Genomic DNA, 12,484 nt, shown 5'->3' with positions numbered 1-12,484 from the left:
ATTTTGCAAGCTAGTGCTTTTTCAACATTAACTGTCAGAATAAGAATTACTTAAATTCCACTTTGAAATAAAATCGAACAGTGCTGGCAGTTTCTTACATAGGGGCTACTTCAATGAGTCTTCCAATCAGACATTTTTGTTGCACCACAAACTGCTTCCAATAAAACTGCCCTTAGCATCGTCATGGTTCCAAAGACTGGATTATTCTTCCTAAGGCATGTTTCTCCCATCTCTCCAAGAGGAGAGATATTCTCATCTCTAAGGTAGAAGGAGAGAAAAACTGGTAATTCCAAACTTATATGCATTTGTGGCAATCAGACCACTTGGTTACTGAGAATATTTTAGTCATCTGTATTCTCTTATGTGCTTTTACACTGTTAGCAATACTCACTGCATAAATGAAAATACTATTAAATATGAGACTCAGGTTTCAGTCAGCTTAAATACATACAAGACTACATCACTGCTGGAATTCTGTACCTGCACAATGCATCTCATCAGTTTGTGGTTCCAAGGAAACAAATCTGACAAATAAAACCCCTTTAACCCGATTAAGCAAGCAGATCTGACTCACTGAGGCCTTGTGATCCCCAGCACTAAGGGAGCAGAAGAGTGGGCAGCATAGTGTTCAGTGGTTGCATAATCTTAAGTCATGAAGCCATGTCCTGTGTTAGTAACTGCCAAGCTACAGAGTGTCATTCAGAATTCTGCAAGCTTCTCTTCCGATTTTTCCACAGACGTCACACTCCTGTACTAGTTACATTTGAGTCGTACTTTCAAGCTTTGCTGTATGGCAGACATAAAATACAGACTCAGAGAAACAACTGAGCAGCCTATTTTTGCTTCCAGTTACTACCATGTACTATCCAGAATTCAGATCCTTTAGACGTTGGAAAATAAGGGCTCATTCTAAGGTGAGGATCCAGTGATAGGATCCTCACTGTGCCTGTAAGACACAAGCAAGATGCTCTAGCCTTACTAAATAAAGGGCACTATTTCAAGGGAGTTTAAATCTGTCCTCCAGCTTCTACAAATGCTGCAGAAGTATTTATTTCAGAAGTGAGGGTGAAAAGATATGTAAGTAAATATAAAGGTACAGGAAGTAAAGAATCATTTAGTGAAAGAATCTACTATGCAGGACAATTACTTATAACACCGTTCTCAAATTAATAAGTATGCTTTATTCAGAATGCCACCAGAGTCAGAATAAGTACTGATTTAGCTACAGTCCAATATGAAAGGAATGAAGCAATAATGTGAAGGACTCAGTCTAGTGTTCCAGCTGATTTAAAATCAATGATGAATGTTCTCATATGATTACACTTTAAATGTAAAGTTTACATTTACAGGGACTTAATCACAAAGCAAAGGTCAGTCTTCACTACATGTAGAAGATGGGGGTAGAAGTAAGAAATTGGGAGTACAAAAGTGGGTCGGTTTATTGAAACAAGGACTTAGCCAGAGAAGGCTGAAATCAGTGGACTGGTGCAATGAGTATGGCTCTCTAGGACAAGGAGTTTTGTTTACCTTGTGCAGCTAAAACATCAAACACTACAGGCTCTAAATCCTTATTTGAGATGTTAATGGATTATTGTTACAGCATTATTACAGAAGAACCAGCAAGTTACTCAGAATGCACTTCAGCTCAGTATTAATTCGGCTAACTCATTTCAAACCCAACTTGGATGGTTTTGTGTCCACGTTGAGACACAGGGATGTAAGAAAGCATACGAACACTTTACAGTATATAGTTCCGGACTATACTGTATAAATACTCTGTGTAGTGCACTGACAGCATTTTCCTTTGCATGTACGAGCATACTTCCTTTCCACTTGCTGCTTCAGCAAAATATGCCCAACAGTGCAATGTAAATATGGTAGGAATCTCTTAAGGAAGGCACCCTGTTACATGCTGAAGTTTAGAGTGCAGAGATCAACAGAATGACAAGTGGACGCAAATGTACTGCATTCATTACCTTTGAACCATGTCCGAAACAGATGACAAAAAGCTGTCCATTCTTTTGGAAAACATCTCTGCTCCTTTCTTAAAAAAGTTGATCTGAAAAATACAAAAAAAATGGACACTAGAAGTTATCTTGGCTTTGGCATACAAATACCAGATTGTGAGGACTGAGTTAACAATGACCCCATAATGACTGATGCTTTTGGCTGGTGCTCAAACACATGGTCAAAGCAGCTGCGTTGCCTTTCTTTGCATTTTTCACTTTTGCAATTTTCCACCCTCACACACACATAAGCTACTGGCTGCTGACAGAGATGTTTATAACAAACTTCTTAAATACCTGCAACAAAGGAAGAGGCAGGCACTGGGCAAAATTTGGTCTAGTGGTGTTGTAAGCCACTGCATGCAGTGCCACCATATCAAACAGAATAAGGCACAAGCCACCCGTTACAATTTATTTGTTCAACCTGGACTATCAGCTCCAACCTGGAAATTTTTAAAGTGCTATGGCAATTGTCAGGAAAGTGATGAAGTGTAGCTGTGCTAGCTGAAGCCTCCAGGACAATCAGTTATGTCAACTACAGATCTGCCACGGATTTTGTTCTACTGAAGGGGCTAAAAAAAGCTACTAAGGCCAAAATGCACATTTTAGGACAGAAGATGAATTCACTTAGCTGGTATGGCTCTGCAGGCATGAAGCAGCAGCACCCAGTGTAGACTTGACCTTCAGTAACCTTCTATGGGGCATACAGTCATCATTAGGGCCTACTGGCAACCATGTGAAACATGGACATGGCGAATGCATGTTTGCAATTAATTAGCTTAAAACAATAAAATCAGTGAACTACTCTGGAAAGAGATATAAAAGAAAATTCTTGGCTGTTAAGCAATACATTAGACATTTCAATTTTATTTGTGATTCTGCTCCTTTCCCCTAGCCTTGGGATGCTGGATTCCTTCTACCTAGAATTTAGATTCTGACAACCACATTATTAACCAGACACCCTTTACAGACAAAGGAGAGAAAGCATGCTCTCTTAAAGAATGGTTTACTTATTTACCCAGGGAGGTTGTGAATGCTCCATCCCTGGCAGTGTTCAAGGCCAGGCTGGACGAAGCCTTGAGTGGCATGCTTTTGTGTGAGGTGTCCCTGCCCATGGCAGGGGGGTTGGAACTGGATGATCTTAAGGTCCCTTCCAACCCTAACTATTCTATGATTCTATGATTCCATTCTATTTCAGAAGTCTACTTCAGGAGGGAAGAGCTCTAAATTCACTGATGATAGACTGACACGTCTACCTTAGGTGTTGTCAGTTTTCAGTCAACTAAACCCTGTATTAGCCACTGCTTCTTCCAAAACTTCTTTATGATCTGCTTTCGTTGGGAAGGTGAAATATTAGACATGTTTTGAGTAATTAATAAAGAAAATATATACTCAGCCTGAAGGGCAGTTTGTGGTATTTAAGCATCAGTATCAACTGGCTTCTGGCTACTCAGTCATTCCCACGATGACCCAAGAGGTTCCTGTATAAAGCACTCAGATATGGCAGTTTTGCCAGATAAGTCCTATTTGGCTTCCAGTAAAGGAATCTAATGCAGTTGTTTCACTGTAATTACAGCAGAGAAGCAGTGTGTATTCCCGTGATGGGGAAAGTGACCAAATTCTCATTTATTATCTATTTTATATGGGTCACATGATCTGCAAAAGATACAGGACAATGGGGATGATGACCCACACTACAATCTCAAACAGAGCACTGCATCCAGTTTTTGTTTTCAAAGCACAGTTCTCATTTTCCCAACTTTCTTTCATCAATGCTGAAGCACAACACACCATTAAAATGGATGGTAATTGGAATCAAGTGCTGTGAAAATACCAGGATGTCTCCTAACATCCTGGAGAACGACATTATTAGTATTATGCACTTTACAGAGCAGAGAAGCACTCTATGAAATTGCTGGCAGAATAAAGATTAGAAAGAGGATTTGCCAGCCTTATACTCAATCCACTCTACTGTTCCGTCGTTCCAGTTCTCCAGAGCATGCTCTGTTCTCTACCGTGTACACTCCTCATCAGTATGCTGAACATTATGTGCCAGGAAGGGAACTGCTACATAGGAGAGTTTGTGCAGACAGAGTAAACAGTGGAAGCAAATGCTGCTGCACTGATAGCTTAGCTGTGAAAAAAAATTAAGCCCAGGCTGATTTTGCATTTAAGTGTACTGGGTTTTTTTTCACTGGTGTCTTTCCTGAATACCTAAGCATTTGACTATCTCCCACAAACAAAACCAGTTGTTAGAATCCAGGCAAGCTGAATAAATAATTTTCCTTCCCCCATTACAGTTTGTAAGTTCTCAAAGAAGAAAAAAAAATTCCAGGACAACGTTTTACCCTTCCCATGGAAGTGTCCAAGAGATACGCTTTCCTGTCCATACCTGTCCTCTAGTATATCCTAGCATAGGTTCCATCATTGCCACTCTCTTCCTGTACTGCAGAGCATTCAGAGCACAGTAATATTGCAGAGATGAAAGGTGCTGCTTTCTTCTTGCATTTGCCACTTCTTTTGCCACTTCTGCCTTAAGCTGAATAAAAATTGATAACAAGGTCGACAGTGTTATTGTGTATATGGATACATTTACAGATTATTTTCAAGTTATCTTTAAACAACTCTTATTACAGAACTTCTCCACATTAAAACAAAGAGAAACTAAGAAAGTAAATCCAAAACCCAAAGTAAGTACTTCAAGCCCTTCTCTGGCAAGATACTTAAGCATTTGGGGAGTTCCTGTGACTATAAACTATGTAACTACCACAACTAAAATTCTGCATCTGATCTCAGTGCTATAGATTCATTTGCAGGTGAGACCACAACACAAGCCTGCAGGTGCAGAATTCAGGGATTAATAATTCACAATATGATAGATCACATTCTGTTTTGTAAATCACTTCCTTTAAAGGACCCCCATGCAGAACTGATGCTGTCTTAGGACAGAGGAAATCACACACATTTTTTCATACAGGGATATATTTTGGAATGGTGGTCCAGTGGGCAAAGAAGAAATGTAAAACAATGCCACCAACAAGATTATGTACTGTAAGTGGAATGACAATTGATAGAGAAAATTTTAGCAGGAAGGTAGACAGGGAAAAAATTGAATGCTTTATAAACAGCAGACACAAGGCTTCACGACAGTTCACAATGAATTGCACCCAGAGATACAGCATCATCACACGTGCTGTACAATAGCAGGCCTACACAAATCTATTTATAGCCATTTGGACTGCCTCTGTCTGAAAAGCTCCCCTGGATCTGAAGGGCTCTAGTTCAGCACAATACCTGATCATTGTCTAACTTGGAGAAAACAGGCATAACTTTGCTGAAGTGCAGTGTAAAAACTTTGTGTCTGCTTGGGAACAAAATCACGAGTACTCTTGAACTACTGTGAATTTCCCTGATGAACTCTGTGAAACGCCCAAGTGAACAACGATGCAGACAGAACAACTGATGGAAACTTCTTCCCTTTCACGTTCATTACCTTTTCATTTTCTTTCCTTTTCGGTAACCTGCTATACTTTGCCATGGACACGTCATGTTCTGTAGACAAGGAATATTATTTTTTTTTAGAAATGTGATATGTGTGTGCACAGTTTCAAATGCTTTCTGTGATATAACAGGTGCCCACCATTAGAAACAAACAAAACAGGGAAACGTACCATTGCTAGCAAGGCCAAAAAGATCCTTCAATGTGCTTACTTCTGGAAAACAGAAATCAAATATTCAAAGTAAAATCAGCTGTAAAAACTTGTTTCACTGAGACATTTGTGGCACATTTAATGGCTAAATCACTGCAGTCCTTTCACAGCAGAGATGCACAGGTTGTTCCTGTCTTGGAAATGATAAACCAATTCAGCTGCTAGAGAAACAGGCAGATAGCAAAGTAAAAGCCGAGTTTACTTGATTGAGCAAGTTATCTCTATGAAAAGATTCTTTATCTGCCAGTGAAATGTACCCAAAGCAGCACCATTTCAATATGTTTGCTATGACAAAAGGAACACCGTTATCATAAAGATTGCCAGTTTTGAGTATCTTCCTGATGATGCTTAGGTGACACAGGGAAATCTATTGTCCCAGAGACACATGAACTAAGTACTTTTCCTGTACATCTTCATCAACATGGAACATTTTGTGCTAAATTCCTCTGTGGAAAGAAACATGTATCTAACACATCTGACTACTGGCTATGATGCTTACATTGCAAACACCGAGTCTTTGACACAGGTATGTGGCGACAAGCTCTCTCAGTACCTATATGTATGCTGCAACTGGCAAAGCCCTTCTCAAAAAGCTACAAAGAAAGCACATTCACAAGAACAGACATTATGCAACTCTGAAAAGAAAATGGGAAAATTGCAGGATGTCATCAGGGTCTCTGATTATTTGCCACAACCTACTCATTATTCACCTTCACTCCTCCGTTTTTATCCCGGAACACTTCCTTATGACTGATGCAGAAAGACTTTTTTTTTCCAGGACTGACTAACTTGTACCTAGGTGTTCCTACAGAATTCAACACATAGACATAACCAGACCAAAAGTGAAAACAGGCACACTGTTAATCTTCCTTGCTTCCTTGTTTGATCCTATGATGAAATTTTAATATGACCAGGCCTCTACTAAAAATGCTGTTTTACAGACTGTGTCAGAGAAAGAAAGAGGTTATGATAGATGGATAGAACAAAAAAAGACCCATCATCCAGGGAAGCTGAAGAAACATTCTTTTGTCATGAAGCAGCTGAGGCTTGGGATACAGGCTTCACTTGCATTTTCTTTTTATGTCTTCTTTTATTAACCAGGGGGCAGAATCCAGAAACATGGCAGCATAATCACTATATCAGTGAAGTCACATTAAAGATGCGGGAAAGTGTTTACAGACCCAAGATCTTAACATCCAAATCCTGATTTACATTTGACATTCTATGATAAACAAGATATCCATTAACAGAGACACCTTGATGTCTTCACAATTTCAAATGAGATGCTGTGACGCAAGGAACCTAAACCAGTCATTATTCTGCTGTAGTTGTTTTGTCTCCCATCAAAATGATATCTTTAATAAGGCAAAAAAATAACAGGACTGAGATTAGTGAGATGAGAAGTAGCCTTAAAAAAAGGCAAACACAATACAAAACCAAAAAACTGCAGTTAAAATTTAAAACTCATGTTTCTGTTGCATGCATAGGTTAGAGTGTCCTTGACCTTGAATATGAACTTTTCAAATGACACCACGTATTTGCATTATTGCTTTGCTATATGAATTTCCAAGTTTGTGCAATCAGGTTACATGGAATTACCCTTGGTTGGCAAGGATTTAAAGAGGATTGATTCCTTAGAAAGACAGGAATAGACCATACTCTCAAGTTAAAAAAAACACATTCTTGTTTATACTTTTCAAACTCAAACTTCTGAAGCAAGACAAACACTGTTTCCAAGCCAGATGCCCTGCTGAATTTCCCTTCTTTAGGCAATTATAACACCAATGACTTTAGTGAAATTACACTAGTGTAAAAGCAGAGTGACCCAGCAAAGAACAAAGCTGTGTGTTTTCTAACTTGCATCACATGGCACATAAAATGTGGTGAGCTTGCACTGTTTATGCCTGAGTAACAGCACATACCCATCACAGAAATTCTGTAGTGGAGACTAAAAAGTAACACCAAAACTTTTCTGTTCATCATAGAACAAATGATTACATGGCAGTATTGTCTCAGGTTAGTATGCAAGAAGGAACACAGAAGGAAAATTAAAGCTTAGAATAAAATTTACCTGTGAGATCCTTCTCCCGAAACTGTATTATTGGGAGAACCATTGTATCTGCAAGCTGTTTTGCCAGTTCAGAATGAAGAATATTGAGCTAAAACAGAGAATAAAGGAATGCCCTAAGACACAGTGTAAATAAATACTTAATTTAAAAAAAATAACTGCATTCTACAACCTGCCATTTGTGCCCAGCAGCCAAAGAAAGGATATAGAATCATAGAATAGTTAGGGTTGGAAAGGATCTTAAGATAACCTAGTTACAACTCCCCCTGCCATGGGCAGGGACACCTGTCCATGTACTTCCAATGTACTTCAGTGCTGAAAATACATCTCTCAAGACATCCAAGAGAAATGGGGGTTTTCCCCTAAATGCTTAATTCCTGACAGGCATTTTCCAAGGTTCCAAGAACTTTTCAGTTTTCACATACTGTATTAGGGCAGTTCACTTAGCCATTAATTCTACTGCTTAACCCAACAGGATTTAAACTTTCAGTAGCCTTTGTTAACCAGGTTTTTTTAGTCTTCATACCAGAGTTACAGTCCCACTGCCATGACTAGAATCTCTTTCTATTCATGAGAATTACCCAGCACACAATCTCAACAAGGGGTAACCACAATGAAAGATCCCAAATATTTCACCTATTGAGCAGTTTCCTGTTTTTGCAAGTGTTCTTCTCTAAAATTAAACACATCGAGATGTATTTTAAAGCACTCATGTGATTCTGTTTAGTGTGAAGGCAAGACTTTCACATCAGCAGTGGATTGCTAAGAATATCAGATGGGTTCAGGTAGGATAACTAACTGTCACACTGCTAGGGCACCTCATACTACAAACTAGGAGTGTGCCACAGGCTGACATCATATTCTACTGGGCCTCTAGGCAGGGTTATGCAGGTAAGGAAGAATTTATTGTTTCCCACTAGATGCTAGTGTCTAAATGAAGGCAATTCAATGCTTGTAGAACAGAAAACTGAGAAACTGGTATGGGAGGCAGCTAACACACAGAAAAGGAGGCTGAAGAATGGAGCAGGTTCTTGTGAGGGAAAAATGTGACCAACAGAACTGAACAGAGAGGCTCTCAGCTTTCTGCTCCCAAATGGGATGGTTTCTTTTGTGCCTGAGAAGGAGAAACTTCTTGTTTTGATGTATTCATAGTTCACATAGACAAGTAAAAGACCTGTGACAACAAATGCTCTTTCCAAGTATCCCCCAAGAGCCCATGCACAGTTGGAGAAGCCTAAGGGATTCTTCTCACTATCTTGTTGAGAATTATCCATGGGCTCTACAGTTTTTAACTTACTTTTTGCCCCACAACTGTATCTCCTCTCTCAAACAGCAGATCTCATTACAGACTTTTTGCCTTTCCAATACAAACCGAAAGTAGACTAACAAGAACACCTTTCTGATGGCAAAGCCCTGCTCACAATAGAGTGATGTGACAAAAGATACTTAAGCAATAAGGACCTAGATACTAAGATTATATTGAAATGTTATATGGGCAGGTCTAACAAAAGCAGTTAGGAAGACTCCCAGTATTTGGCAGCAACCTACAGGGAGAAGTGCTGGGTGCACACAGCTGTAAGACCTAACCTGTCACAAGCTGGCATTCCTGCAGCCTTCCCTAGGCACCTCTGTGTTCTGCACTCACAGCAGCTAAATTGCAACTTTACTAGTTCACTGCTGCTCTGCATCCATCCTTGTCAAGCTTTGTCTTAAACTGCAGTGTTTAAAACTTAAATATATAAATATAATTTTAAAATAGAATTAAATAAAAAATGGCCCCAGACTAGATGACATGTCCTGTTTCAGCCTCATTCTAATTTCCCTATTTAGGAAGTTCACCTTTGCTCTGAGGACAGCATGTGAGACAAAGCCACAGAAACACATCTTACCATTATAGAAGGGTGATATTAAACTTCTTTATCCCTGATCAGATGATTCTATAAAACCCAGGCACAATCTAGCCTTCAGTGGAAAGGCTCAGAAGCAAAATGACAAAGATCAAAAGAAAAACCACTAGTATTCTATATTGTGGAAACAGAATATTGGCAATTCAAATTACCTCATCCACAACTTTTGAAAAGTAATGAAGGGTGGATATCACTTCTTCATCTCCTTTACCTAAGGCAAAATGCTGAAAACAGAAACACACATTTGGTCCATAAATCAATAAAATGAGTATAAAATACAACATGTTTTACTACACATACTCCTATAAAATGCAATAAATGATAAAGCTATACAGAAAACAGGAACTCAAATATTCTTTTACCCCGCTCCTCTTGTTTTAAATGAATGGAGTTTGGACAGCATATTAATCCTTATTGTACTCATTTTAAAGTCACAGTCACACAATAGGAACAAACTGATCTGCAACTTCACAAATTTAGTAATTCACATTTTGCACCTTTTTTTTAAGGTTCTCAGAAGTGCCCTAACTCCCCTGAACATCCTGGTGAATTTTACAGCTGCCTTCACATGAAACTAAGTAAAGCAAATGCCCTAAGCTCTTCTGGAAACCACACTATTTACACAGACTTCTTTACAAGTGCTGAGGCAGAAAAGAAATCAAAGTCGTATGTTGAACATACCTGCTTTTCATAGGCAAGGAGCTGCTTTGAAAGCTGTTGTGTGGCAAGACACATTTCATTCTGCAAACAGAAGTGACATATTAGTAGAAATAATGAAAGGTCTTCAGCTCTGTTGTAACTACCAGCTTCCTGAACGAATCTGCAACTACTTACACAAGGATTCAGCTGTATGAAAACAACTAGTCCCAAAATACCTGCACAGAGAAGCAGTAGCAACAGGTACGTTTCAAACCTAAACACAAAATTTCAGTTCAACTACTTTATTTAGAGGTAGGATTTAGTTTTGGGTTTATCCTTACCTACCAAAATAACAAAATTAGAACAACCTCAAACATGTCAGCTGTCATAGCAGCATACAAATGTTTCGTGTTGGTTAGCCAACTTTTCCCCAAATCTACAGCAATGAAGAAAACAAGTAGATGTGCCTTTACATAATACATGCATACTCAGGGAATCTACTGATGTAATGACAGTGGTTTAAGTTGACACAGGACTATAGAAGAGCACATAGTTCTGTATTCTTGTTGCTAAACTTGCCAATGACAGTATACACATCCTGAAGATGTGCTTATGCAAAGCAAGACTTGTAGGGAGGGCGTTTAATTTTGCTTGAGCGCTGGAAAAAACAGACAAGGATTTGGATATGTGACTCCTTAATCAGAGTATTCCTAACACCAGTATGTCAAGTGCTCTGTCCCTGACTTGTTATCAATTACTTAAAACTGGAATAAAAGCAAAATGCAAAGAGGGGAACTGAGATCCGTCTTAATCCCTGTCAGATCCTTTTCTTCCACAGTAATCCACAAAACTAATAACTTACAATTTAATTTTAAACCTTAATGTGATCTGTTCCTCTCTCCAAATACATAAGGCCATTAGGAGTCTGTATAACTCGAAGCAATCTCTGAGCTGCTTTAATAGCACCTTCTATGCTGGGGTTGGAACAGAAAACCATTAAAACTGGGACAGAGTTTATGTGTTCTCGTAATGTCCCTTGTCATCCTGAGCAAGTGGAGCATGGCAGTTAGTTATCTGGGCCAGAGATTCTGAAACACACTTTATTTTGGCCTGAAGCCACCTCTGACATACTGCATTACAGCCTGGTGCTTCTGCATCACCTTGACATACCTGGAAGAAAGGCAAGAGAAATATAGAGATCAAGGCCTAAACATTTAGCCAGCATCTTAAGTGAGCCCAAGTGCTCAGAAAGAATAGAGACATAGCCACAGCCTAGGTAATAGCAGCTGCATGTGAACACAGGGCAGGAAAAGATGAGTGAGCTCATTATGACCATCTTAAAACACTATGGTGATAATACTCATAGGTGGCTGGAGATGGGAGAGCAGAGGCCTTCCAAGGTACAAACAAGGGCTCAGAACGAAGTTGATCTGGGTCCAAACTCAGATCATGTGCACACCATGACTATTCGCACCTCACAGTGATAGTCTTGTTTCTTGTCTCAGACCAATCAGTAATGAGCATTACACGTTCATAAAATAATAATGCCAAGGTCTCATGTAAGAGTTGCAAGTTTGCTATGCAGATTGTGTAGTTTTTCTTGTGAAAAAGCTTTAGGCAAACACTTGGTATTTAAGTATTTCTCAAGCCCATGAATGGGAAAGGATGCCGTGCCTTATAATAAGGTAACAAACATTGTTAATGGCTCAGGCAAGATAGGAATGTGCCTTACCTATCTGCCTCCAGGCTGTAATAACACCTGAGAGACTTTGCCACCTTCAAAGTGGGAGGCAGCAAGCAATAATCTGATGATGGGAAGGATGAGACTCCTTGCATGTGGACAGATGGCATTCGAAGGGCTTGTTTCTTTGTATGCCTGCGGGTGGCATCTGAAGATGATTTAAGATCACAAAAATAAGCAGAAGTTCTCAGACCTGGGATCTCTCTCACAAACACAACCTCAAAGACAAAGCTGAACAAGACCTAAAAGAAGACCAAGTCTTCACACAGCAGTTGTGAAGCCACCTGTCAGTTGTACAGCTGGGGCACAGTGAGAGAAATCTTTTGAAATAAAGTGAGTATGAGAAACACGCCTCTTTTTTTCTCTTTTTTGTTTCAGTTGACTTATTCCTGTAAAGTCTGCAACTGTGTGGT

At 39.3% G+C, this 12,484-nt stretch overlaps 1 protein-coding gene across 4 annotated transcripts in view; it reads right to left on the bottom strand.

Annotated features, from left to right (window-relative positions):
- Positions 1–12,484, bottom strand: part of APPL2 (adaptor protein, phosphotyrosine interacting with PH domain and leucine zipper 2) — a 36,025-nt gene that overhangs the window by 10,705 nt on the left and 12,836 nt on the right. For 3 of the 4 annotated variants that reach the window (XM_031050060.2, XM_005150426.3, XM_031050061.2), the window contains 7 exons: positions 10,373–10,432; positions 9,844–9,915; positions 7,788–7,875; positions 5,678–5,719; positions 5,500–5,558; positions 4,399–4,545; positions 1,977–2,059 (listed from right to left, as the gene is read on the bottom strand). In XM_031050060.2, the coding sequence (XP_030905920.1) occupies positions 1,977–2,059; positions 4,399–4,545; positions 5,500–5,558; positions 5,678–5,719; positions 7,788–7,875; positions 9,844–9,915; positions 10,373–10,432 (551 nt within the window). The remainder of the gene's footprint in view (positions 1–1,976; positions 2,060–4,398; positions 4,546–5,499; positions 5,559–5,677; positions 5,720–7,787; positions 7,876–9,843; positions 9,916–10,372; positions 10,433–12,484) is intronic. The other variant, XM_031050059.2, reaches the window with a different exon arrangement.

The sequence above is a fragment of the Melopsittacus undulatus genome, chromosome 5 (assembly GCF_012275295.1).
Source record: "Melopsittacus undulatus isolate bMelUnd1 chromosome 5, bMelUnd1.mat.Z, whole genome shotgun sequence".
NCBI lineage: Eukaryota > Metazoa > Chordata > Aves > Psittaciformes > Psittaculidae > Melopsittacus > Melopsittacus undulatus.
The sequence above is the reverse complement of the archived record's forward strand: the minus strand, read 5'-3'. Positions and strand labels throughout refer to the sequence as shown.